This window comes from Leopardus geoffroyi, chromosome B4 (genome assembly GCF_018350155.1).
Source record: "Leopardus geoffroyi isolate Oge1 chromosome B4, O.geoffroyi_Oge1_pat1.0, whole genome shotgun sequence".
Classification (NCBI taxonomy): Eukaryota; Metazoa; Chordata; class Mammalia; order Carnivora; family Felidae; genus Leopardus; species Leopardus geoffroyi.
The window spans coordinates 117,708,911-117,736,512 of record NC_059341.1 but is presented as its reverse complement, the minus strand read 5'-3'; the positions used below and the strand labels follow the sequence as shown (position 1 = coordinate 117,736,512).

Here is a 27,602-nt window from a genome sequence, read left to right as displayed (position 1 = left end):
CTGTTTATAGGCTGCCCTCGATGGAGAACACAGAAGCCAGGGCAGGGAGAAATCCGGGACCCTGAGAGGGAGGCCAGCAGGAGGGCACCTGGGACCCCCAGCGTGGGAGAAGCCAGGCCTTTCCGCCAGCAGGGCTGTACCCCGGCTGGACGGGCCGCTCGCCTGCCTGCATCCCCCTCTCCCGCCCCTCTCTCGGCTGTGAAAACCCACAGGAAACCCGTGCGGCCCTCGATAAATATTTGTCCAACGTGTGGATGAGTTAAGGCGAGGGAAGGGGCGTGTTTTGAAAGTCCAGCTGTGTCCTCCCCGCCGACCACACCTAGGAAGTCCCTCCCAGATAAAACCGTCCCCGCCAGGCTCCTGCCCAGGCAGAGGAGCAGGCGGCCTGGTGGCAGGGCCTCCTTCGGGTCGCGCAAGAGCCATGCCCAGGTACACGGTGCACGTGCGCGGGGAATGGCTGGCCGTGCCCTGCCGGGACGCGCAGCTCACGGTGGGCTGGCTGGGCCGTGAGGCCATCAAGAGGTACGTCAAGAATAAGCCAGACAACGGCGGCTTCGCATCGGTGGACGACGTGCGCTTCCTCGTGCGCCGATGCAAAGGCCTGGGCCTCCTGGACGACGAAGACCCGCTTCAGGTGGCCCTGGAGGACAACGAGTTCGTGGAAGTGGGTGAGTGGCCGGAGGGCGGCGGCCCAGTCCAGTCCCAGCATCCCTGGGAAGGAGGTCCTGGTGTCCTCTCTGCCCTCCGTGGGGGGGGGGGGGGGGGGGGCGTCGTGCTGTCTCTTAGGTTCCAACAATAACCTGGAGAGGGCAGGATTCTCATCCCCCTTTTACCACGAGGCAGCAGACCCAGAAATGAGGTGGCTTACCTAGAGTCGAGCGCTAGGAAGTAGCAAAGGCAACATCTGAATGCCTCTGCAGGTACAGAATCATCTTGAAGATCCTTCTGCCCTTCAAAAGCACCTCAGCGGACTGGAGGCCAGTGGCCTAAGCGGTTCAGATTTAATACAAAATACAGCTGGGGGTGAGGATGGGGGTGGGGGTGGGCGTTAGATCTTGAACTTCTGTGTAAACCCCGGTCCACGCCTGATACCTGCATCTCTGCATTTCGCTGTCGTTTGTAAAGATGCTAGGAGCACTTGAAGTCCTCTGAAGTGGTTTTAAAGCAGCCATTTCTGTAGAAGTCAGAGGCAGTGGAAGAGCCCTTTCTTGGTTTACCAGCAACAATGCGCGTCTCCTTTGCCATCTGTAAGGAGCCTGTCTTGCATTCTTGTTTCAGTTATAGAAGGGGATGCCATGTCTCCCGACTTCATTCCATCACAACCAGAAGGAGTTTACCTGTATCCTTTCCTGCAGGCTGGTGGGTCTGCGCTGGGGGGCTGCCCCTGCCAGTGATGGGGTGGGGGCTTTCTCACACTCCCCAGTGTTTTCCTTTACCTGGCTTCAGATACAGCAAATACCGGGAGCCTGAAAAGGTAAACTTCCAGCCGCTCTCTGTTTATAAAGAAAATTAAGTCCCCCCTCACTTAAGGGGGGGTGGAGCCAGCAAAATTTTTGAGTGAACACTGTCAGGACGGGGCTTTATCCTGCTCGGTGGAGTAGGCAAATGCATTAATTATGCTCTTCCATTGCTAGCCTTCTTTACTCAGCCTCCTCTTGAGCAAGCGGTCGTTTAAACTAGGACATGAATGTGTCAGAGCAAGGGTACAATCTCTCGAGTGTCAAAATGTAGTTTTGCTTGAGGCTTCCCTACTCTCTTGTTCAAGCGCCAAGCTGCTCGAGCTCATGGAAGTTCCCTTCTTTTGTGCAGTACATCGCCTTAGATGGGGACAGCCTGACCACAGAGGATCTGGTCAACTTGGGAAAAGGACACTACAAAATAAAGGTATGGGGGAGGGCAGGGGAAGGATGTCCTCTGACCTCTTTCACTGCGTATGGAAGTTTTCAACATGCTCTGCTTTGACCAATGTTTTCCTAGCTCACCCCAACTGCGGAAAAGAAGGTGCAAAAATCCAGGGAAGTCATAGATAGCATCATAAAAGAAAAAACTGGTATTGTTTTCTCTTTGTGTCCTACAATTCTTTTTATTAACCGAACAAAACGGCCTGCATCTAATTGTACAATGTCTGTTTTTTTGTTGTAGTTGTTTACGGTATCACTACAGGTTTTGGGAAATTTGCCAGAACTATAATTCCTGTCAATAAGCTAGAGTAAGTCTGATTCCCACCCTCCTTAGCAAACACAAGCATTCACGTGCCACCTGTCCCATCTTTGAGACTTCTTTCAACAAGAGAAATAATTAACATTTGCCCCAATTTACAGATGAGGAGGATAAGTCTCCTGTTAACTTGTATACGAGTTGGCTTTGAAAACACAGGCTTGCTGGTTTCTTACATTGCATCACTCTGCCTTATTCTGCCTCTCCAAAGATTCAACTGTTCTTTCCTTCATTTTCCCAGCTGAGGAAACGTTTTCACTGCAAGGTATCTAAGAGGGTTTTTTCCTTTTCTCTTCCAGAGAGCTGCAGGTCAACCTAGTACGTTCACATTCTTCAGGTAAATCATTCCAAACAGAGTGAGGCATCCTGTAACAGCCACGAGTAGCTAATGCATTCCAAGAACTAGTGCCAATTCTGCTTCAGGGGAGGAGGGGAAAGAGGAAAGCATCAGACAAGACCACCTTTCAGCTGAATCTGAGAAAAAGGAATGGACCAGGTGGAGAGATGGGGTTGGGGCAGGAGCAGCTATACTGTCATGTCAAGAGTGGTGTATTTAGGGAATGAAATTAAGGCTGGAACTCAGGGAATGAGTTGGTCAGGATGAGGTGAGATGTCAAGAATCCAGTCCCACCTGATTGCAAGGGAGCTTGTGCTGAGGAGTCTGGATGCTATTCTAAGGGCGTTGGGGAGGGTGGGGCTCACTGAAGCATTCTAGGAAAGAGAACTGAGAAGGCAAAACTGGGGCTTCTCCTTTTTCTAGAAGATGGGACTTTAACAAACAGGACAATCAGGAAGGAGAGCAGTGCAAATGCGTCTTGACTGAGTCAAGTCTCTTCTTGACAGTGGTAGGAGACTGGACTGAAATGGAAAAAGATTTGAGAGATGGAGGTAGAAAAGATTTCTAGAAGAAAATATTAATTCCGTTTTGCAGGTGTTGGGAAACCACTAATCCCTGAGAGATGTCGGATGCTCCTGGCTTTAAGGATCAACGTCTTAGCCAAAGGATACAGTGGCATTTCCCTGGAGACCCTCAAGCAAGTTATCGAAGTATTTAATGGTAATGCCATGGATCCCCAGACTGACCCTCCCCTGAGGCTGGGCATATACCATAGGTAGACTTGGTTGATGGCAGGGTGACGACTAACAGAGACAAGATGACATAGAATAATGGAGACAAATGGAAATGGGCTTGGTGAGAAGGAGACTACCTGAGGGGACAGGGGTGGGGACAGAGATGCTTACTCCTGTGTACCTTCAACTCACACTTCATCACCCTTCACTTAGTATTTGGTATCTTTAAGTCTGGAACAAACCCCTCAAGTCTGGCCCAAAGCTCAGAGCTGGAAAGAACTTTTAATTCAGCGATGCCCAGATGTGGTTAGAGAAGTTGCATCAAATCATCTGGGAAACACAGTGATTCCTGGATGTCCATCCCAAAGACCAATTCAGTAGTTCTGCTTAGTGCCCGGGAATCTGACATCTTAATGCTCCCCAGATAGTGGGATACCCAGACTTAAATAACTGAAACTTAACTTCTTGCAAAGATAAAACAGAAGCATCAAAGAGATCAAAGACTTGCTTCTGGACCAGGAAGCCATCTTGTGCCAGGATACAATACAGTTCAGCTCTTTGGAGCTTACTTCTCAGGGTAGAAAAACTCCAATGTGGAGACAAGATTTGAAAGGCTTAGGAGGCCACCGTCCCTTCTCACAGATAAAGATGAACATCATAGATCAGCACAGGCTCGGGAAACTCTTTGGGGTGAAGGTATATGGGGTATCTATGGGTAGACATGGCTGTGCTGAGCAGACCAGTAGTGATTCCACCACCTGTCCCTCCTCCCACCCTGGTCTTCCCTACAATCGCAGACAGTACATCTCTGGCTGTAAACCTACCTATGCTTTATGGGTCAGTCTAGGACCCCCCTGGGTCCCTAGAGTTCTGAGAATTCCCTAGGTGAACTATGATCTGGAAGCTGGCCTGTGGATGGCATTGCTTCATGCCACTAACCTTATCTACAGATGGAAAACACACTGCTATAGGAGTCCGAGTTTACTTTAGAAAGAACAGGACTTTTTTTTTTTTTTTTTAACTGAGAATTTCCTCCAAAACAGTACATCTCTGTTTATAAGTGGTGGTGAGATAGTAGGCTGGGTGCCTAGGAATCTGGGCAAAGGTAGAAACAGAGACTATGCTGTCTATGCTTACCCCCTCAGAGAACCCCTGTGAATACTTTGGTGTGCCTTATCCTTCTAGAACATTTTATAATTCTTTTCTAATGTTAAAATTTACATGTTTCCAAACATTCTTCAATAGTGTTTTTTTTCCCCCAATAGCTTTTAATGACTGCACACACTCTTTGGTTATATGAGGGTCTCTTAATTCTTTTTTTAAAATTTTTTAATGTTTATTTTTACAAGAGAGTGAGAAAGCACACACAGGGGAGGAGCAGAGAGAGAGGGAGACACAGAATCTGAAGCAGGCTCCAGGCTCTGAGCTGTCAGCACAGAGCCCATTAACCATGAGATCATGACCTGAGCCAAAGTCAGATGCTTAACCAACTGAGCCACCCAAAAGTCTCTTAATTCTATGTTGACATCATTTCTGACTTTTTGTTCTTAGAAGCAAGGCTGTAATGAACAACAGCTAACTCCTGATCTTTAAGATACATTGTTACAATTCCTAAAAATTTCTAAGTCTGATTAGGACATGCACAGTAAAAGAAAGGGGCAGAGGACCAAGGAGGAGGAAAAACTTAAAGGAATAGATAATCCTTATGTGGATATGGGTTTCGGATCACCTTTCTTCCATGCAGCCTGATCTGTATTAGTCCCCTATGTACCGTGTCCCCCAACCAGCTTCACACAGCAAATCTGAGCATGTCCTGGCTAAAGTCTGTAATGTCCCTAGGAAAGAGTCTAAACAAAAAAAAACAAAAAAAAAGTTTCATATGCTGTACCTTTCATCCTTATGCTTTATCCATTCCGTAAATGGAAGCTTGTACCTCCCACTCCCCTTCACCCATTTTGCTCCATGCCCCCACCCCCATCAACCATCAGTTTATTCTCTGTATTTATGAGTCTGTTTCTACTTTTTTTATCTTGTTTTTTAGATTCCACGTATAAGTGAACTGGTATTTGTCTCTGTCTCACTACTTTCATTTAGCATAATACCTACTAAGTCCATCTACATTGTCACGAATGGCAAGATCTCATTATTTGCTATGGCTGAGTAGTGTTTTATTGTATATAAATACTACCTCTCCTTTACCCATTCATCTAGCAATGGACATTTGGGCTGCTTCCGTGTCTTGGCTAGTGTAAATAATGCTGCAATTAACATAGGAGGGGCATATGTCTTTTCAAGTTAGTGTTTTCATTTTCTTTGGGTAAATAGCTAATAGTACAATTACTGGATTATGTGGTAGTTCCGTTTCTAATCTTTTGAGGAGATCCCATACATTGTCCGCAGGGGCTGCGCCACTAGCCGTACACAAAGTTTCTCTTTTCTCCACATCCTCACCGATACTTGGTGTCTCTTGAGTTTTTTATTATAGCCATTCTGCCAGGTGTGAGGTGATAGCTCACTGTGGTTTTGATTTGCATTTTCCTTATGGTTAGTAATGCTGAGTATCTTTTTATGTGTCTGTCAGCCTTCTGTATGTCTTCTTTAAAAAAAAAAAAATGGCTATTCAGAGCCTCTGCCCACTTTTTAATTGGATTATCTGGTTTTTCTGATGTTGAGTTCTGTAAGTTGTTTGTATATTTTGGGTATTAACTCCTTATCAGATATATCATTTGCAAACATCACACAGTCGGTAGGTTGCTTTTGCATTTTGTTGATGGTTTCCTTCATTGCGTAAGACTTCTAATTTTGGTCTAGTCCCAGTAGTTTATTTTTGCTTTTGCTTCCCTTTCCTGAGGAACCATATCCTAAAAAAATGTTGCTAAGGCCAGTACCAAAGTGATTACTGCCTATGTTTTCCTTCTAGGAGTTTTATGGTTTCGGGTCTCACATTTAGGCCTTTAGTCCATTTCACGTTAAGTTTTGGGTGTGGTGTGAGGAAGTGGACTAGTTTTCCCAGCATCAGACAAGCCTGTCTTCCCCGTCATGTATCCTTCTCTCCTTTGCCATTGATTTATTGACCATATAGGCATAGATTTATTTCCGGGCTGTCTAGTCTTTCCGTTGATCTGTTTGTTTCTGTGACAGTGCCACACCATTGTGATTACTACAGCTGTGAAGTGTATCTTGAAATCTGAGATTGTGATAGCTCCAGCTTTGTTCTTCCTTCTCAAGGTTGCTTTGGCTATTTGGAGTCTTCTGTGGTTCCATACAAATTTTAGGACTCTGTGTTCCAGTTCTGTGGAAAATGCCATTGGTGTTTCGATAGGAATTGCCCTGAACCTGTAGATTGCTTTGGTAGAATGGACGTTTTAACAATATGAATTCTTCCGCTCCACGAGCACAAAATGTCATACCGTTTGTGTTGGCTTCCATTTCTTTCATCAATGTTTTATAATTTTCAGAGTACAGATGTTTATAGTCTAAACTTAAAGCGGCTTATAAGGGAAGGAAGGCTTTTTGTTATTGGGAAGGTGCTCTCTCCCACCCACCCTTATCCCCCTCTGCCTTTTTTTTAATAGCAGTGCAGCCAGGTTCATTAAGCATTAGTTGTGCTCCAGGAACTGTCTTTCCCCAGGTATTTGTGCCATAAAGTGATACTACATCCTATTGGGAGAGGTTGGTCTCGCTGGCAAAGTGAAGACAGCCACAAGTAACTGGTGCCTACTTCTCTCCCAGCCTCCTGCCTGCCCTACGTTCCAGAGAAAGGAACTGTTGGTGCCAGTGGAGACCTTGCGCCACTCTCTCATCTTGCTCTTGGGCTAATTGGAGAAGGGAAGATGTGGTCTCCAAAGAGTGGCTGGGCTGATGCTAAATACGTAAGACTTTAATAACTTACATTCTGCAGTAATCTCCCTAGGCTGGGCACCGGCTGCACTTGCATACTTTATAGCACTGAATCCTTACAGCAACCCCATGAGGGAGCCACCATTAGTCAAACTAGGTAAGGCTCTTAGCTTCCATACTTTACTATTGGCCCTTTGGACTTGATGGTCACCTTGGTGAAAAGATACAGCAGTCAGTGTTAATCCCAGCATTTTATTCTGCAGCCAAAAATCTTCCAGTGTCTATCCCGGAGGCCACACACTGTTGCAAATTTATTTAGTTGCTGGTCTCACAGTATAGCGCTGTGGATCATAGTACCTGCTATATGGCCTCTGGAAAGCAGGCTCCATTTTCCTCCAAGCTTCCACCCCAATGGCTAATCAGAAGGGCTTGCTTTTGGTAAAGCTTTAATGTTTTCCTCATCCATCTCCAAATTCCATCAGAGCAGCCCAAAGAACTATTTGAGGTGTCATCCCAGGTCAATTGCTGAGAGGTTCCCCAATGAAGGGGCAGAGGACCCAGGGGGAAGGAAGAAGTTAAGGGAACAGATAATCCTTAGGAGGGTACAGGTTCCAAATCACCTTTCTTCCCTAAAGCCTGATCTTTATTTCTCTGTACAATGTTTTCCCAGCCACCGTCACACAGCAAATTCAAGCGTGTCCCGGCTAAAGCCTGTAATGCTTCCCATTGTCCTTAGAATAAAGTCTAAATTTAGACTGGTTTATAAGAGTCTTGTTGATCTAATCCCTCCCACTAAGTGCTACATTACAGAAACTGGGGGTTCCTTACAGCTGGGATGTGCTGTGCCCGGGACAGAGGGACCAGCTCGTGCTCATTCTTCTCTTCTTCACTCACTCCTGTTCCTCCCTCTGATAAGTCCTCTGGGAAACTTCCATCCCTGCTCCCCTGGTTCTTTTCCCTCCAAATGCTATTTGCCCTTCCTTTGTGCTATCCTACCTACTTCCTGCCTCCTAGGGCATTTCACATACTCTTACTATGTAAACATGTACTCAGGAAGCAGCAGAAGAAAAAGTGAGTCAGTAACGTGGAAACTGAACACAAAGGACCTAAAACCCAAAATTCAGGGTTACTTCTGTAGACACTAACGCCCCTGATTTAAGTACAAAAATTATGTGAAATATAAGTCTGCTTTCAGATTAAAGAACAGAACTAGAGAATAGACCAGAGGGGGATGAACAGAACCAGTTTATGAGGTCTGCTCTTTTATAAGACAGATCTTTAGGCTTTAAGGATATTTTATTGATTCCTTATGAAATTAGAAAAAGGCTAGTATTTCATTTGATACCCATTTTTATCTTTTTAATCATTCTGCAGGTCTTGGAGGCTCATGGATTGAAACCAGTTGTTCTGAAACCAAAAGAGGTAAGGAGATTCAAGGAAAATGTATTTGTTTTAACAAGTTTTGATTTATATACTATTTTCAGTCTTAATATCGGTCTCACTGATTTCTTAAAGTAAACGTGGCTTTCATGTTTGTTAAAAGTTTGTCACTGAAGAAAGGACTCGTCCATAAGCATTCAGAAGATTCTGCCCGCCACAAATGTTTAGGGGTTCTCTTACTTAATTCAAACTTCAAATCAGGATCTCTAAGGATCCTTAACAGATGCTATAAGTCAAGATTCCTCAGGGTGCTCTCAGCCAAGAGTCTTGGGCCAGAAATGTTTTAGGATGTCCTGTCCACAATGATGACAAGTTAAAGAAGAAATGCTGCGTAATTAGGAGCTAAAGATTTTATCTGCAGCTACACTGGACGTTCATTGTTGTCTTGAGAATGGGGATACTTAACATGTATTCCACTTGCCAGGTTTATGCTAGCAATTTCACTTAGGATAGCACTTAATCCTCAAGTGCTTAAATAAGTCTTACTGCCTTGCACTTTAGAAAACATAAATAAATGTCCTTCAGCTGACGGGTTAACTTTTCTCTTAGGGATGCAAAAGATATGAAATCAACTTGTACATGGGTTACAATAAATGTAGCAAGGCACTTCTCTCTTTCTTTCCAAAGGGTCTGGCACTCATCAACGGGACACAGATGATCACCTCCCTGGGCTGCGAAGCTGTGGAGAGAGCCAGTGCTATTGCACGTCAGGCTGACATCGTGGCGGCCCTGACCCTTGAGGTGCTGAAAGGCACCACCAAAGCCTTCGATACTGGTCAGCATGGTTCTTCCATTTGGTTGCTATTCAGTCATTCAGAGCTGGTTGGGTGGGCTGGTCCAGGTCTTTAAACATGAGTGGTGGGGATGCGTGGTAGGGGAAAAAGAGAAAACCCAAGGGCCTATGGCATACACAATACCGCCACAGCTTCATCTAAGTTATGCCACGCTTGATCCTTGGAATGACCACATTTTACAGATGCTGACTCTAGAATTCACCCAGCGTTCTGGATCACCCAGGCCCAACTCCCATCAAACTGTGCACTGTCTTAGGAATCTGTTCACAGGGTTTTAGAAGTAGAGTAGGATTAAAGTTGGTCTCCATTAGAAAATGGAGAGAGAAAAACCATAGAAGTTGTAGTTTACCTGGAAAGTAATGAATTTGAAAGACTCCCTACCATTCTATGTAGTAGGACAGAAATCTGCCTAAAATTGATGTAAAACTGTCTACAATTGGCCACTGTGAAGGTTCCTTCCATTAGGAGCCTAAATCCTAAATTAGGGTAGGCCCAAGGTCTTGAGTTGAATTCCCAGGGGGCTTAACACATAGTTTGCACTCAGATATTTAAAGTAGAAAGAGTACAGTCAAAGGAAAAGCTTGCTTTTGGAGTTGAGGTTCTAACTGTGAGTGGTGGTAAGAACCCCTGGGATTTTGAAGGCTTGTGTCAGCACCATGGATGGTCCTGAACCATCACCAATGGTAGTTCGTGCTAATGGAAGAAGTGCTCAGACTTGTTCTCCATCAATTCTAGACATTCATGCTGTTCGCCCTCATCGTGGGCAAGTTGAAGTGGCTTTTCGGTTTCGGTCACTCTTGGACTCGGATCACCACCCTTCTGAAATAGCAGGTCTGGGGATGTTTTTGTGAGCGAGCTTATTTGGTTTTATGTTTTGTGGGAAAAAATTGATAACTTTGAAAAAATTGCTATCCCTTCCACCTCTTCCACAGAAAGTCACAGGTTCTGTGATCGTGTTCAGGATGCATATACCTTGCGCTGCTGTCCACAGGTAAACAAACAAAAAGCCTTTTCTTTTTTTCCCAATTCAGGGAGGGGTGAAAAGAAAAAGAGGTAAGTGTTAAAAAGTCATGTAATGGTCAATTATAATCCAAATTTCTTTACTGCCTCTGTTAAAAATTATGTATGTCATACTTCCCTTTGTCCAATTATTTTAGTTTCTATTCTATATATTAAGCTGTTTGTTTCCTTTTGAAGTGCTTTGCTCAATTCCCTTGTACAGAAGCACAAGAAACAACTTGCTGTGTTGGTTTAGTGCCGTAACTTTTTAAAATTCTTAGTGATAACATCATCCTAACCAGTTAATGGAAGTTTACTGGTTCTCCCTTCTAGATATAGCAAGAACCAGCTTTCAGAGATGTTTGCAGGAAAGTCTAATCAAAATTAAGTGCACATCATGGTTGTACCTTATCTTCATTTAATAAGCAGATATAAACCACCATAAATAAATCTGTGAGGCTTAACCTTAGACTAAAACAATGCAGAAGACCTGAGTGGGCATGAGGCATCCAGTATCGCAGATGTGATAACTCATTTGTGAATGGCAATTAGCTGAGTAAGAAATTAACACACAACTCAAGAATGAAACAATATTTGATCTGGTGCCAGATTCTATAGTGTAATAGGGTCCTCCCTAGAATAAATACCCTATTTCCTTTAACTCATCAAGTTCTATTCTAGCTAGTTGATCAAAAACATCTATGGAAAATCGCTAAATTAACCCTATAGTACAAATAAATCCCAGTTTAAAACATCCTTGCTATTCGGGGTGCCTGGGTGGCTCAGTTGGTTAGTGTCCAACTCTTGATTTCGGCTCAGGTCATGATTTCATGGTTCATGAGTTCAAGCCCCACATCAGGCTCTGCACTGACAGTGTGGAGCCTGCTTGACATTCTCATTCTCTCTCTGACCCTCCCCTGCTCATGCTCGCTTGCTCTCTCTCTCTCTTTCTCTCTCTGCCTCAAAATAAATAAATAAACATTAAAAAAAACATTCTTGCTATTCTAATAAGAATATCAGACTCTGTGTGACAGACACCATTATCAGTGTTTTCAATGTATTAACTCATTTAATCTTGTATTTTAGGTCCATGGTGTGGTGAATGACACAATATCATTTGTGAAGAACATCATTACCACAGAACTTAATAGTGCAACAGACAATCCTGTATCTTTTGACTGCTTACTAAACTGTAGTTATAGAAATCAAGCTGGTAATTTTTAGATATGCTAAAGCGATCCTTTTGTGTAGTGTCTCTGTTGTTACTCCATTTCATAGACTAAGTACCTGAGGTTCAGAGGAACCTCAGAGCTGATGATTGGCAGGGGCAGGTCTGTGAACCTAATTTCACTTCAGAGACTACTAACACGCTGTGCTTTCCAAATGGACTCATTAAAAGCTAACGCATATATTTCCGGCATTGGCTGAGAGGTTTCATGAAAACCTTTGCCCTAAAACCCAGTGCTGAGATTGCTGATAGAAAGATGAAAACCGAGGTCACAAGTGTGATTATGGGGATCCTGAGTAGGTTTGCATTTATGCAAGGCTTCCCGGTTCTTGCGACGCATGAAACAGAAGGCAGCTTGTTAACACTTATCAAAGTATTGATTAACGAGTTATGGCTTTCCTCATCTCAAGTTTTTATTTTTGACATGGAGTGTACTCAAATCAGTATTTCCATATTTCTACAGAGAATAGTAAGAATGCTTCTATTTTTCAAGGATGCAGCCCTTCTTTCCTTCATGGTGTGGTTATCTTAGAGCCATCTTGTTTTTGCCATGGAATATTCTTTGAGGGTATAGTTCTCCCAGACATTGATGTGATCACTTGGGAGTCACACTGGCAAAGTTGTCACAGAGGTACCCAGTACTGCCTTTGAAGACCACCCAACCCTTAGGAATATATGCCTTCCTATCCCATGTCGGCCTCAGTTCTTAATATGGGACAAAGTGCTGAGTTAACAACCCTGGAAGTAGCTCACAGCTTAGCTTAGCAGACAGGTTTCACAACAGCTGTGAAAGATTCATCACAAGACCCTTTTAGTGCAGTTTCTCTGACAAGTTTACTTCAGGATGTGTGTTTTATGTCCTCTCAGATTGTTTCACAATTAAGTCAAACCCACACTAAGTAATCCTCAACTCACTCACCTCAACATACTTCACCCCCCAAAATGGACTAGAATTTTCATGAAGTCCATGCAGTCTGTCTCATCTGTCAGTTCTTGTCAGTTCTGGCACTGTGAGGAAAGGCATCCTTTCTACACTTAGATAATTTAGACCTGAAAGGGTATCTTATAGAGTAAAACAAAACAAAACAAAACAAAACAAAACAAAAAACAAAACAAAATGAAAAAAACAAAGAAAGAATTGCCATTAAATTATTGGATATGGGAGAGGGATAATTCCTTAATAAATTCTTACACTACCACTTGCCCCAGCAAAAGTTCCAGCCAACAGTCTTTTCCTTTCTCAATTAAAGATTCTTAATTTTTTTTTTTTTTTTAATTTTTTTTTTCAACGTTTATTCATTTTTGGGACAGAGAGAGACAGAGCATGAACGGGGGAGGGGCAGAGAGAGAGGGAGACACAGAATCGGAAACAGGCTCCAGGCTCTGAGCCATCAGCCCAGAGCCTGACGCGGGGCTCGAACTCACGGACCGCGAGATCGTGACCTGGCTGAAGTCGGACGCTTAACCGACTGCGCCACCCAGGCGCCCCAAGATTCTTAATTATTGATGAAATTCCAATAAGGCCATATTTGAGAGTTCTCCTACAATGGTGGTGTTACTTGAAAGAATAGTCTTCTGAATTTTCCTGTTGTAGATATAGAGCACCTATTACATAGTTGCTAGATGTCATGGGAACTAAATTCGAATTGCTATAATCTGATAGCCAGCAACCAAATTTGGAACAACTGGAGAACAACAGAACACGCTTAAGTTTTAAATAGGTGCAGATACTACTTGCTATAAGGATTCAGAGAATGGAGAGAAGACTAAGGCCTGTGACTGAGGGTGGCTTGGTACAGAAGAGCCAGCATTGGGCCTAATCGGCTCACGGATATATGTACAGAAAAGACTAACTCCAAACTTGACTAAGTTAGTGTAATACGTGCATCTCCAGTTCCTTGGAAGTCAGAACCTGTCTCAGAGTTCCTAGTTCATAGATAATATTCTCTAGTCCAGGAGGTGAAAATTAGCTGTTTGGAATCTGCAAGGAGGATCTGTTACTGCTTTTTGTCTGAGTGCCTGTTGATCCAAGTGAAGTGCACGATACAAAGGAATGATCCTTGAGGGCATTGATATGCAGGGAGTCTAAGCTGCCTCCTACTTAGATTGGTTTGCAACAGCCTATTGGCTGCCATATGCTGTGAATGCTGGCATAGGATCACTGAGTAGAGAGTTTGAAAACGTTCCCAGGATTGATTGTTCCAGACAATTTGGTGGTTGCTCATCAACAGTCTTCCATTCAGCAAATTCTTCTACGGAGCACAAGCTCACATTGCCCCCTGCCAAAAAGAGCTTGCTTTTAAACTGGCGTCCCAGTCTCTGTTCTTAGTTTCAGATATAGACTGTTTTGAGGGAAATTACTAACCGCTAAAATTACTATGGTTGTGGTGCTTGAGAATCTCTAATCTCAGGGGAAAAAAATTGATGTTTCATGTTTTCTTGGCCCCCCCGTTGGGTGTACATGATTCATCTTTAAGGTTTGGGATATTTGTTTTGTTGTTTTTGGGTTTTTGTCCCTTTATGTCAACAACTGCTTGTAGAGAGAATCTCCTTCCCTCCACCCATATTTGTACAAGGGCTATCAGTGTTACAAATTAGTGGGTTGGGAAAAGAGTCACACAGGTATCCCCTGCTTCTTGAAAGTCTGCATTACAGACCTACATTAGTACTTGTTTTCACAGACTGAAAGAAATCTGAAGCGGTAACAGCAGTATCACCGAGCTCCTTCCCTGGGAACTATACTCAGCATCTCAGCATCAGGCTGCCAGGGCTTTGAACTGTATGAGCATCTGTGCTTTATCTTAATTTATTTTGTGCATCCATTAGCAAGATGTGTCCTCTGGTATCAGAAGGCTAAAAGAGGTGATTTTGAGGGTCTGGGAATGTTCAAAAATTTTCCATGTAAATTAATGGTAAGCACTTCTTCCCTTTATGCCATTTTGGTTTAGAAAAGATTATGATAGGAACGCTCTACTTTCGGATGGTGGGGGAGACCTCTACTTGCAGTGATCAGCAAATGTTATATTCAAGCCTTAACCTGTTTTGAAAGATGGTATTTGCCAGTAGGGGAGAGACTATTTCTGGAGGAAACTTCCATGGTGAATACCCAGCCAAAGTAAGCTTTTTAGAATTGCTCCTGACCCCGAAAGCATATTCCAATTTAGGCTCAATTCAACTGAATTGAGTCACTCTTTCTAGGCCCTGGACTATTTGGCCATTGGAGTTCATGAGCTTGCTGCTATTAGTGAAAGAAGAATTGAAAGGCTCTGTAACCCCTCCCTCAGCGAGCTGCCTGCCTTCCTGGTTGCTGAGGGTGGTCTGAACTCGGGATTCATGATTGCACATTGTACAGCTGCAGCCCTCGGTAAGAACACTGCCCACTTCTCAGAATGCGAGCCCGTCCTTTTTATCTGAAAGTGTCAAATTTTGTCCTTGAATCAGGTTTTTCCCCACCTCATTTGCATCCTACCTGTCTCAATACAAATGCAGAAGGAAGCCTGACATATTTTAGGAAAAAAATATATATATATATATATACATATATATATATATATATACATATATATATATATATATATATATATAATAAAATCTAAACAAAGTTGAAGTAAAACAGAATAATACACTAATGAGTTTGTAAATAATGAGGTTTCCACAATTTCTCTGTAGGAAGCAATTTGACGTCACATACGAATGTCATGTTTGTAGCTTTTTCCCTAATCGCAATTTGGGGACTATCAGAAGGAAAAAGACAAAGATATCCATAATTAATGTGAAACATAAACGGACTTGGATGATTAAACGTTGGATACATTTCAGTAGATATACTGACCTCTAAGAGCATAAAGATGTGATTACAATATGCAAAAATGCTTATAAGAAGCAAGATGCCCTCTATGAGAACTGAGGTTCAGTGTCACTGATTTCTGAATTAAAACTTTAAGTAACACATCAGAACAAGGCCTGGTACAAAGGACCTGCTAAGGACTTAATTTATATTTATTCACTTCACGGTCACAACAATACCATGAGGCAAGGCACTATCATTACCCCCATTGCATAGATGAATACCGGATGATCTGAGAAGTTAGGTGACTTACCCAACATTGAACGGCTCGCAAGTAGAACTGAATTCAAACCCAGGCATTTTTGTCCTCAAATCTATGCTCTCACTTCAATTAATGCAGATCTCATTTTAATGAGTACATAATCCTAATATGACTGCCAAATTTAACAAAAGAAATGCAGGATGTCCAGTTAAACTTGAATTATTTGGGACATGCTTATACTAAAAAGTTATTTGTTTTTTATCTGAAATTCAAAGTTAATTGAGCATTCTGTATTTTTTCTGGCAAACCTACCCATGAGGCAGGAGATCACATGGTTAATTAAGAGCATAGACTCTGGGTCCAAATCCCAGCTCTGCCATTTACCAGGAGTGTGATATGGAGCAAGTTTCTTAATCCTATTGACCCTCCGTTTACTCCTCTGTAAAATGGGGGTGATAAATTTACCTAATGGGGCTAATTTGAGAGTTAAATGAATTAATGCATATAAAGCCTTAGAACTATGCCTGGCATGTCTCTAAGCAGTAAGTAAATATTAGTTGCTATTAGGATTACTCCTAACCCTTTCCTCACCAAAGCCTCACATGGAAACTCAATAAAACCAACAGAATCCCTGAATTCATGGTGTCCTCTGCCGAGGATCTTCTATTTGCTCACTTAACCCCCTTATGAAAATACTCCCTTAAAGGACAGCAACTTCTCACATTAACATAGGGAGGTTGCGGTTGATTTCTAGAAAATATTAGGGACTTCAGAAAGCTTCGTTTGAATGTGTTTGGCTTCCCTAAACTGCCTATTGAAGTCGCTCAACTTGCTTTCTTTATAATGAAATGGGTAGTTTTCTTTTGGGGGGACATGTAACTTCTCTTTCTGAATGAGCCTCACTACAGCCTGCTTATCTATCTAATGGCAGGTGAAGGGTCACAGGACCTGGGCCTTGCAGTGCTGAAACCTGGCAAGTCCTGGGCAGACCAGGACGAGTTGACCACCCTAGTTCATGTAGCTAGATTACCTCAGGACCCCTTATGGCACAGAAAACAACTGAAGTCTCACTCAGCCACTCTCAGGGTCAAAAATGTAGGGAAGAAAACGCTCTGAGTTTGGCCTTCCCTGGCTTCTGGAGCTGGGGAGGAGCTCTGGAATCTAGGTCCTCCGTATTTAACGTGTTGTCTTCGAGCCAAAATTCCAGCCACCACCTGGGAGCTTATCAGAATCTCAGGCCCACGCGAAACTCAACATTTGCATTCTGACAAGATGGAGCAAGTCGTATGCACAATAAAGTTTGGGAGACACCAATCCAGGCCATCACTAGGATTTCCCCAGCCTCCCCAAGTTATCTCCGGCAGTCATGAAGCCTGTGCTTAACCCACTGCCTCCACTTATATAATCACTGAACAGTCTGAACTGAAAAATATCCTTGCTCAAGATCTGGGGTCCAGTCTCCATCCCCAAACACCACCCTGAATTCTAAGGCCTCCTCTGGTGATAGTACCAGTCAACTGTTCTTGAGTACTTAGAAAAGACCATCACGTATTTTTTTTCCTAGTCTCCCTAGCATGCTAAATGTTTCCTGTGTTTTCAACTGGGCTTTGTACTATTAGGGTTCCCATCTGGTCTTATCTCAGAATTCATTATTGGCTCCAAGTCCTTCTCACTTTGATACAAACCCAACCTGCTTCCATTTCCCAAAATAATTTTGGACCATCTGGTGCTTGGATAACAACCGAGAGCTCCTGGAGGGGCTCCTCCATGACGTTGGCCACGGGGAGAAGCCAACGTGGCCATTTTTCCTATTAGAAGCATGTTTAACTTGCACGGCCTCTTGCAGTTTCTGAGAACAAGGCTCTGTGCCACCCCTCGTCGGTGGACTCTCTCTCCACCAGCGCGGCCACAGAGGACCATGTCTCCATGGGAGGATGGGCAGCAAGGAAGGCACTTCGGGTCATCGAGCATGTGGAGCAAGGTAAACCCAGCCAGTCGGGGACGGCAAGCCTCTCTGATTAACTTCTACATCTGTGAGCCTCAAAACAGGCAGCATCAGCATCACCTGGGAACTTGTGAGAAAGGCAGACTCTTAGGCACCACCCCTCAAGACCTGCTAAAGTAGAAACTCTAGGGGAGAGAGCAGGACAATCTGGTTTAACAAGTCTTCCAGGTGATTCTGATGCTTGCTGAAAATTAAGAACCACACCTGCTGACCTATCAAGTTTATTGGTTGGCTTTATTTTTCAAACAATTTAAAACATATTCAGAAGTAGAGAGATTAGTACCATGAGCCCTCATTTATACCTCACTCTGACTCAACAGCACATTTGCTTCATTTTTTCTTTTACTTTTCTCAAGTTATTTTCAAGCAAATCCCATCACATTATTTTCTTCCTGCATTTTTATCTACCATGATGCCATTATCACATCCAACAAAATCAACAAGTCTTGGGGTCACTGATAAGTCCATATTCAAAATTTCGCAATTATCTCAATGCCCTTACAGTGGGTTTTTTTCAAATCTAGATTTAAGGCCCACATTTTAAATTTGGTGTGTTAAAGGCTTTAAGCTTCTTTTTATCTAGAACAGTCCCCTCTCCCTTTTTTTTCTTCATGCCATGGACTGGATTAAAAAAAAAAAAAAAAACAAACAAAAAAACAAAAAACCAGGTCAGTCTTCTGTTAGAAACTGATATTCTGGATTTACCTGTTGGCTCCCTTATGGTGTTACTTTTAACTTGTTCTCTAGCCCTGTATACTGCGGTTGTTCCTAAAGGCTTGACGAGATTCAAATCCAAACCTTCTGGCAGATACTTCTAGGGTGGAAGTGCGTTAGGCCAACCTCTCTCTGCCTTCTAAATTACTGCTTGTTTTGTTTATTGTTTTTTAAGTTTATGTATGTATGTATGTATGTATTAGAGAGAGACAGAGAGACAGAGAGAGAGACAGAGATTGTGCAGGGGCAGAGAAAGAGGGAGACAGAGAATCCCAAGGAGGCTTCTCACTGTCAGCACAGAGCCTGATGCAGGGCTTGAAACCACCAACTGCGAAATCATGACCTGAGCTGAAACCAAGAGTCAGACTCAACCAACAGAGTCACCCAGGCACCCCTGGTTTAGCTTTTTAATTTTTTTTAACGTTTATTTTTTGAGAGAGAGAGAGAGAGAGAGAGAGAGAGCAGAGCGTGAGCAGGGGAGGGGCAGAGAGCAAGGGAGACACAGAATCTGAAGCAGGCTCCAGGCTCTGAGGTGTCAGCCCGGAGCCCAATGCGGGGCTCGAACTCACAAACTGTGAGATCATGACCTGAGCAGAAGTCGGAGGCTTAACCCACTGAGCCACTCAGGCGCCCCCTTGTTTTTTGTTTTGTTTTGTTTTGTTTTTAAAGGAATTGCCTTCCTTTAAGCATTGTTATCTAAGCTCCTAAATTTTTGCAACTGTATTGGAAGCAGTTGGCTGACAAGAGTATCACTACGGTAATTCCCACCTTATCCACGGGGGAAACGTTCCAGGACCCCCTGTGGATGCCCAACACCACAGGTAGTACCAAGTCCTACGTATACCATGTTTTTTCCTATACACACATACCTATGATAAAGTTTAATTTATAAGTTAGGAACAGTAGTAGATGAGCAAGAACAATAAAATAGAACCATTATAACAATATATTGAAATAAAAGTTATGCAAATGTGAACTCTCTCAAAATACCTGACCGTACTCACCCTTTCTTGTGACTGTGTGAGAGGATAAAACGCCTACAGACGAGATGAAGTGAGGTGAATGTCGCAGGCGTTGTGACGTAGCGTCAGGCTTCTATTGACCTGATGAGTCGTCAGAAAGAGGAACCTGACAAATCATCAGGCTCACCTGCTTCCACACGGTGGTTGATTGCAGGCCACCAAAACTGTGGAAAGCGAAACAGCGGATAAGCAAACACTACAGTATTTTAAGATAAATGTGGGAGAGCTGAGTATTCTTGTTAACAGCTGGATCGAGATATAATTTACATACCATACAATCAGCCATTTAAATTGCACACTTGAGTTGCTGTTAGTATATTCACAGAGTTGTGCCGTCACCACCACAAAGTTTAGAACATTTTCATCACCTCAGAAAGAAACCTCGTACCCTTTACCTATCCCTCTCCTATTGTCCCACCCTGTCCCCAGGCTTAGGCACCCACTAATGTACTTTTCTCTCTCTGTGGATTTGCCTCTTCTGGACGTTTCACGTAAGTGTCATACAATATATGGCCTTTTGTATCTGGCTTCTTTCAGTCAGCATAATGTGTTCAGGGTTCCTCCATGGTGTAGCATGTATCAGTACATCATTCCTTTTTGTGGCCACACATTCCATTTTATGGATTTAACACATTTTGTTTATCCATTCATCAGTTGAGAGATGTTTGGGTTTTGTCTGCCTTTTGGCTAATATGAATAATGCTACTATAGACATTTGTGTACAAGTTTTTATGAAGACATATATTTTCATTTCTCTAGAGTGGAATTGCTGAGTCATATGGTGACTGACCTCCATCTTTTTGAGGAACTGCCAGACTATTTTCCAAAGTGGCTGCACCATGTTACATTCCTATCTGCAGTATTTGAGAGTTCTGATTTTTCCACATCCTCACCAACACTGGTTATGAACTGCCTACCGGAGTGTGTTCCTAATGTCCATTCTTGAGATGGTCTCCCCATTAAACATGTGGCTCTGGCCAGAAGGTTAAGGAGACACCCTTATCAGACTCCTATCCAGATCGGATCTTCTAGCCAGTTCTTCAGCAAATTAACCTTACTGTCAAAAGACACCATCATCTCCTTTTGATTGATATCTCCTTGTGTTTACTACAGTTCTTCCATAGTCACCACATACAATAACCCCGGTGAACTTCTTAAAATGTAATTTTGATCACACCATGTTCCTGCTCAAATTTGCCAAGTTTCCTCATCGTACTCAAAACAAAACCCAGCCCCCTTCCTGTAGCCTACCAGGATCATGCGTGATCTGGCTTCTGGCTCTCACTGGCACCTGTCTCCATTCCATTCGATACCTTGGAGCCACAGTGTTATTCTTGTACCTGCCAGTACCTCAGCACCTGTGTCCTCGCTGGTCTCTCTGCCTGCAACATTGTTCCCCAAGGACTTCACATGGTTCACTTCTTCACTCTATCTTTGTAGCTGTGCAGATTTCACCTCAGATGCCTTCCCTGTCCACCCCCGCTCAACTTCTTAAAGTTTCCAATACCTTACATATGAAGTGAGGGGACTAGACTAGAAGATGTAAAGTTTCTTCCAGGTCCAAAATAGATTCATTTATTTCATCCTCTCCTATTGTGACTTGTCTGTACTCACCAGAGTTTGTGATGCGATTCATAAATTCTAAGATGAAAAGTCAAATATTTTCAATACTCCATTTCAGTTAACCACTTAAATGGTTTGATCAACTTTACGCTTCTAAACTATTTTTTCTTGGCAAATAATGGAATCCAAATGTAGAGAAACTTAGATGTCAATATTCAAAGCCAATCACAAGGTATGGTACATTTAATAAGTTCTTAGCTAGGAAAAACCTGTGTAAGGATTGTTTTATCAAGAAGCCGAAAGTTGGCAAAGTACCAATTTCTAGAATTGCATTTTTAAAAATTTTTTTAATGTTTATTTCTGTAAGAGAGAAAGAGCAGGACCAGGAGAAGGGCAGAGAGAGAGGGAAACACAGAATCCGAAGCAGGCTCCAGGCTCTGAGCTGTCAGCACAGAGCCCAATGCGGGGCTCGAACTCACAAACCGTGAGATCAGGACTTGAGCCCAAGTCGGGACGCTTAACCAACTGAGCCACCCACGCGCCCCTAGAATTTCAGTTTTAATGGGCCTGGGAGCCTTTGAGTTTGAAGGTTTGAAATGAGCACTATAGAATTAGTCCCAGCCTAACAAAAAACTCATGCACTGGCTCCTTCAATCCTTTGATGAAAGTCTATTGCCAGGTATTTCAAGCCAAAAGAAATAGCAAGACTAAAAACAAATTGAAATTTATGCAAAGGTGGAAATAGGACAAAGATATTATCCATCTTGATCAGATAAACAGGAAGTGGGGGACTAAGACATTTAGCTGGATAGTGCTCTCCTTCTTAACATTAAAGATACAGCCAATAGGTTAGAAAAGCAAATTTAAGATGGTAACCAAACACCAAGGCAGCTTTATTCTACCACTAGACAGAGAACCGACTATCTCTTAGTTGGCTAGCAGTGTCAACTTCCTCGTGAGTTATATCCCCCCAGCACGAAGTCAGGCTTTAATCATCCCTCCACCTTTCTTATTGTAGTGCTGGCCATCGAACTTCTGGCAGCCTGCCAGGGCATAGAGTTTCTACGCCCCCTGAGAACAACCACTCCTCTGGAAAAAGTATATGACCTGGTGCGCTCTGTTGTAAGGTAAAGTCAAACAGGTCCCTGGAGATGCCATCATTTCAGATCTGTGAACCCTGGCAGTGGTGAATGTTTGGCTGATGGTTTGATGTACTTTCTCTGTAGGCCCTGGATAAAAGATCGCTTCATGGCCCCAGACATTGAGGCAGCGCACAGGCTGCTCCTGGAACAGAAGGCAAGTTGGCCACTTGGCTTATTTCTTAGTTTTGGGTCATTATGGGAAAGCAAAGTGGGAGTAGGGAGTGAAGAAATCTTGTCTTATTCTTTTGTTTCTCGTCTATGCCTTGGATGTGAACAAAAAGGAACTTGGGCAACTTCTTGTGCAACTTTAAAAAGCTGTCTGATAACCGCTTAAGTGTCCTGTGTTGCACCCAAACATTAAATATCTAATGATTAGAAACTGAAATGATTTTAAATGGAGTTTGGGACAGGTATTCATGGGGAGAAAAAATGAGATGAGAGTTTCATGGATCCCCTTCACCAAGAGCGTTCTCTTTCATTCAAAAGTACGTTATCACCACCACCTCCAACTGGTCCAATGATTAAATAGACTCAAAGAGAAAACGAAGTCTCAGGTTTTTACTTCAAAGGTCTACAGGTCTGTCTAGCACTGTGGGGTGTCCTACCCCATCATCACCCTGATTGAGGTACTACAGGTTCTCTTTACTGCTTATTTTCCCTGGTTTCATTGACTAGAGATTTCTCTGATAGGGACAGATGCCTCATAGGCTGACTCATTTTTTAAATATATTTTTTAAAGTTCTTTAAGCCTTTTGTAATAATTTGTGAGTATCATGTTCTCTAGAATTTCTTGATTTCCCCTGGAACCATTGCTCTGTTCTTGGGGAATGATTTTTCCCTTTGATCTTCACATCTGTCATTTCTAAGTGTGCCCTACACCCTTTGAGGGGACGCCCCTTGCTTGCTGCCAACTTTGGTGCACATAGAGAGGTAGATGAGAGAGGTTGGCCTTTTTTTATTAATTGAAATATAACTGACATATAACATATCCATTTCGGGAGTACAACCTAATGACTTAATATTTGTATATATTGCAAAATGATCACCACAATAAATCTAGTTAACATCTGTCACCATACATAGTTATAATTTCTTCTTGTGATGAGAACTTTTAAGATCTAATCTCTGAGTAACTTTAAAATATACAATACAGTATTATTAACTATAGTCATCATGTTGTGTATCCCCAAGATTTATTTATTTTATAATTGGAGGTTTGTACCTTTTGACCCCCTTTATCCATATCGCTCACCCTCCAACCCCCCCCCCCACCTCTAGCAGCCACCAATCTATTCCCTCTATCTATGAACTCAGTTTTTGCCATTGTGGTTGCTACTTAGATTCCACACATAAGTGAGATCATACAGTATTTGTCTTTCTGTGACTCATTTCATTTAGTATACTGCCCTCATGGTCTATCCATGTTATCACAAATGCCAGGAGTTCCTTCTTTTTTATGGATGATCAACACACACATACATACATACATACATACATACCACATTGTCTCTATCCATTCATCTGTTACTGAAAACCAAGTTCAGCTATCCCGCTTGAAAGGCCAATACTCAAGAGATGAGTTTTGATTAGAGAGGAATATGAGTTTTATTCAGGAGGCCAGCTACCTGGGGAGAAATAGACTCTTGTCCAAAAGCCAACTCCCAGGTTTCTGCCTAGCACAGAGGTATTTAAAGGGAGTTAAAGAGTTAAGAGAATGCAGTGGTCTATGACATTTCTTACTTACATGCAGACTCAATGATGTCAGCTACAGAGTTATCTCAGTTCTTAGAGGTTGTGGAAGAAGTTCCAGTTTCTTGATGCCCAGGGGAGTGGGGGGAGCTGCAAGGAAGTCTGGTTTCTTGGTACCCAGAGGTTGTGCAAGAGTACTTTGTTCTTTTTTTTTAAATATTTTTTTAATGTTTATTTATTTTTGAGAGAGAGAGAGAGCGACAGAGCGTGAGCAGGGGAGGGGCAGATACAGAGGGGGACTCAGAATCCGAAGCAGGCTCCAGGCTCTGAGCTGTCAGCACAGAGCCTGTTGCGGGGCTCAAACTCACGAAGTGTGAGATCATGACCTGAGCTGAAGTCAGACGCCCAACTGACTGAGCCACCCAGGCTCCCCAAGAGTACTTTGTTCTTTCTGCAAAAGAGGGCAAGATCTACAGATGACCAAAGGGAGGTCAATAATCACTGTGTGATCTTAAAAAAGAAAAACATTTTGCTGAAACATTGCTGGGCTAGTTGGAAAGCCAAGGTGGCTTCAAACATACTTGCTGGCCTCTGCAGGCGGGGAAAGTTCTTGGTCCTTCATTCCCCAAGGCCAGTGGTCGGCAAATCTCAAAAGAAACAAATTAATTCTGTTATAGATCAAGGACCTTAGGTGGGCAAGCAAGAAGTGTGTTACCTTAACTCAAGTTAACTCTTAAGACTGGGTGGAGTTGTTATACATCTGTCTGTGGACACTTAGGTTGCTTCCATGTCTTGGCTATTTGCAAATAATGCTGCAATTAAACCTGGAGATGCACGTATCTTTTCGAGGAAGTTAGCCTTTGAAAGAATATATTTTTTATGGTAATACAAAAGAATAGGAAATCCTCCTTGGTTGTTGACAGCAAGCTGATAAAAAGCAGTTGTAAACCAAAAACAGGACCTTAACGTGAGAAGACATGATGCTTGAAAGAGAATAGGTTGGTGGGTGGAGGTATAAACAAGGGTCTGAAGCACGCTTCTCAAACTGTGATGTGCGTGTGAATCTCCTAGGGATCTTGTTCCAGATGCTGCTGCTTCTGCTCCACAGGTCACACTTTGAGTAGCAAGAGTGTAAGGAATAGAGCACACACAGCATGGAAATCTGGCAAATGAGGAAATCCACCGCCTTATTCAAAGCTTGTTTTAGAAAACACACGGTCATCGTTTGAGCAACTTTCTTTAATGCTGTCCACACTGAATTCTCTAGGCTTTGTGTGTTTGTTAGCTTGTTTTGCTTCAGAAGAGTAAGCAGCTGAAAACCTTCATGGTAACTCCAGAAAGGTTTCAGACTAGCTTTGCGCAGTGGCAGTATCGTAGCCAATGAGGTTTATCCGAGGTGCGAGTATTGCTAATAGAAAGGTTTCAGACTTTGTATTTTAAAATCTGTTAATGCAACCAAGAGCAGTTGACACAGATCGTATATCAAATGGCTTAGAACAAAAGCAAGGAAACAGCCGCTACATGTCTAGTCAGCGATAGACGTTTTGGTCCTACGAGGTTGATGTTCCATGGCATGTGAGAACAGTGTCCTCAACATTTTGACTTTGTTTTGTCCTTCTCAGGTTTGGGAAGTAGCTGCACCATACATAGAAAAATACAGAATGGAACATATTCCAGAATCCAGACCAGTTTCTCCAACGGCCTTTTCACTGGAATTCCTACATAAGAATTTCATCAAAATCCCAGAGTCTGGGGATCTTTAATGGGCTTTGTCATGGATTAGCAGATCAGATGGTACTTTAACAGCAAGCAGTATTATGCTGAGGAAAAGACCTGAGAACTTCCCTGGGTAGATCAACCCATTATTTTATTCCGTTCTTCTAAAACCTACTTTGGTCAGGCTGGTGACTGTATTAGTTGCTGACTGTAGCGCTGTGTTCTTGTTGACTTGGTTTGAGACACGGCAGCTGTTTTCAGATTATAGTTTTCTTTCTTTCTTAACAGGCCACAGGCCACTTAACATTATTTGAACTCAAACAGTTCAAATGGTATCTGGAAACAGATTGATGGTATTCTTTTCCAAATGCATTAGACTTTTGTAAATCTTTTTTGTTTGTTTGTTTGACCAGCTCTTCACTAGATAACTTTGACTGATCGAATTACACTACAATATGGTGGATGTTCTTTAATAGGCCTTGATAAACAACTTGTTTTGAAGTCATAATTTGTCCTTAAGCTTCTCTTTCTTCTATTGATTGAATCATAGTCTAGTCAAGAGGTCAACAAGAGGTTTTGTGCAAAGGAGCTGAGGAATGAATAAAGAGATTGCCATTGGAGTGGCCCTTAGTGATATTTATCAAATATCACTATATATCTCAAAAGAAATCTTAGATGCTTAAACTGGAGTTAGAGGTTAGTATTACTACTTTCTTCCTATGTGTTAGTACTGTACTCACATTCCTATAGTAACCCTTTGTTAAGGAACGTCCTGTCTCACAAATAAGGAATTTTATGTTCAAAGTTAGCCAACCCCTTCTCTGTAATGGTAATCATTAAAATGAGGAACTATTGATAAAGGTCGATGGGGCCTTGGATGTGTTACCCAGTCTATTTTTTCCTCAAAAAATAAGATAAGGGATCTTCTGGGAAGGCTTAAGTATAATCATCTGGATGAAGGATGGGTCAGATGACCTCTTGGCTTCCCAAGGTTAAGATCTGTGGGAAGATCTTAACCTTCCATTTTGCATCCATTTGTGCAAATATGTGCAAGGCACCCCAAGCGCAGGAGTCTGAAACCGTGCCTCTAAAAACCACAGGAGGCCAGGGAAAGAACAGACACACTTGCCAGCTTGCTTACTTGATTAAAGCCTAAAATGGGTCCAACAGTACCTTTCACAATAGAGTTTTCACTTTTTAGATTGCACCTGTCCATAGGAAAGGCAGAGACAGAAGTGAAAACTGTTGCCTACATCAATTCAGTGACCAAAAAAATGTGCTGAGAACCTGTTTACTGAAATGTTGTTCTTGGCGTTGTTGTTTTAACATGCACGAGTAAGGTTTATTCATTCTTAGCCACTAACTGCAGTGGAGCCAGTATACCCAGCAGTCTGATGACGGCTCTTCACTCCAGTTTGGAGAGGGCTGGATTCCCACGAGCCACTTTCGTCTGCTGGGGCACTGTATTATGGAGTCTTTGATACAGCTCTGTTAGAAACTGATTATCACACGCCTCCAAGAGAGTACAAGGTAAACACAGAATAAACGCAGTCTCAATTGTCTTATGTTGTCACTACATTCTTAGATTTTTGTAACAAAGTTTAGCACCTCTTTGGGGAAAGCCTATTCTAACTGCAGTTAATCGAGTTTCAGAAAGATTTCCTCAATGATTGTTAACCAAGTGTCTTTAGAAAGTGTAATCGATTCCTTATCCTTTCTCTTTCTCCCTGAGTAGCAGCAAGAGTTAATGGTACTGTGACTTCCTCCCCAGCAGGTCATCTGAGCTGCTTCACCTGTCATCTCAGGGCAGCCAGAGGGCAAGCCCCAAAGCCTCAGGGCTTTTATGCCTCTACTTTGCCATACTTGCTAGTGTCCTTTCAGCCAAAGCAAGTCACATTCTCAAGCCCAAGTCAATCTGGAAGAATAATAGTCAATGGAATGGGCATGTGATTTGCAGAACATTACTGTAACGATTTACCACTATACATGAAATCAAAAACATAACCTGAACAATTCAAGACACTTTTCATTACTACTTTAAACTTGAGTCTCATTTCTGGATCTGGTTTCTGGATTATTATATTTTGATTAAACCTTCTAATTATGAATAGCA

General features: G+C 42.6%; 1 protein-coding gene and 1 pseudogene across 2 annotated transcripts; both read left to right on the top strand.

The window, feature by feature from the left end:
• Positions 1 to 338: 338 nt before the first annotated feature.
• Positions 339 to 27,602, top strand: HAL (histidine ammonia-lyase). Of its 2 annotated transcripts, XM_045466669.1 has the most exons (20): positions 339 to 668; positions 1,279 to 1,339; positions 1,447 to 1,474; positions 1,810 to 1,884; positions 1,978 to 2,050; positions 2,143 to 2,209; positions 2,517 to 2,554; positions 3,149 to 3,274; positions 7,021 to 7,160; positions 8,503 to 8,550; positions 9,196 to 9,343; positions 10,098 to 10,193; positions 10,295 to 10,353; positions 11,448 to 11,528; positions 14,639 to 14,704; positions 14,788 to 14,953; positions 17,485 to 17,619; positions 21,961 to 22,069; positions 22,169 to 22,238; positions 25,396 to 27,602. In XM_045466669.1, the coding sequence occupies exons 1-20, from the start codon at positions 422 to 424 to the stop codon at positions 25,534 to 25,536; spliced, it is 1,974 nt and encodes a 657-aa protein (XP_045322625.1). In that variant the 5' UTR covers positions 339 to 421; the 3' UTR covers positions 25,537 to 27,602. The 2 variants fall into 2 exon arrangements, with proteins under 2 accessions (XP_045322625.1, XP_045322626.1); XM_045466670.1 differs by lacking the exons at positions 1,279 to 1,339; positions 1,447 to 1,474 and having other exon boundaries at positions 567 to 668.
• Positions 25,125 to 25,241, top strand: LOC123592245 (annotated as a pseudogene).

Bases quoted from the DNA above. Each gene is read 5' to 3' on its own strand.
- HAL (XM_045466669.1), top strand. From the start codon at position 422: ATGCCCAGGTACACGGTGCACGTGCGCGGGGAATGGCTGGCCGTGCCC. The intron at 11,529-14,638 runs GTATCTTTTGAC...CTGTTTTGAAAG, and splicing joins ATAGTGCAACAGACAATCCT to ATGGTATTTGCCAGTAGGGG. The intron at 22,239-25,395 runs GCAAGTTGGCCA...TGTCCTTCTCAG, and splicing joins GGCTGCTCCTGGAACAGAAG to GTTTGGGAAGTAGCTGCACC.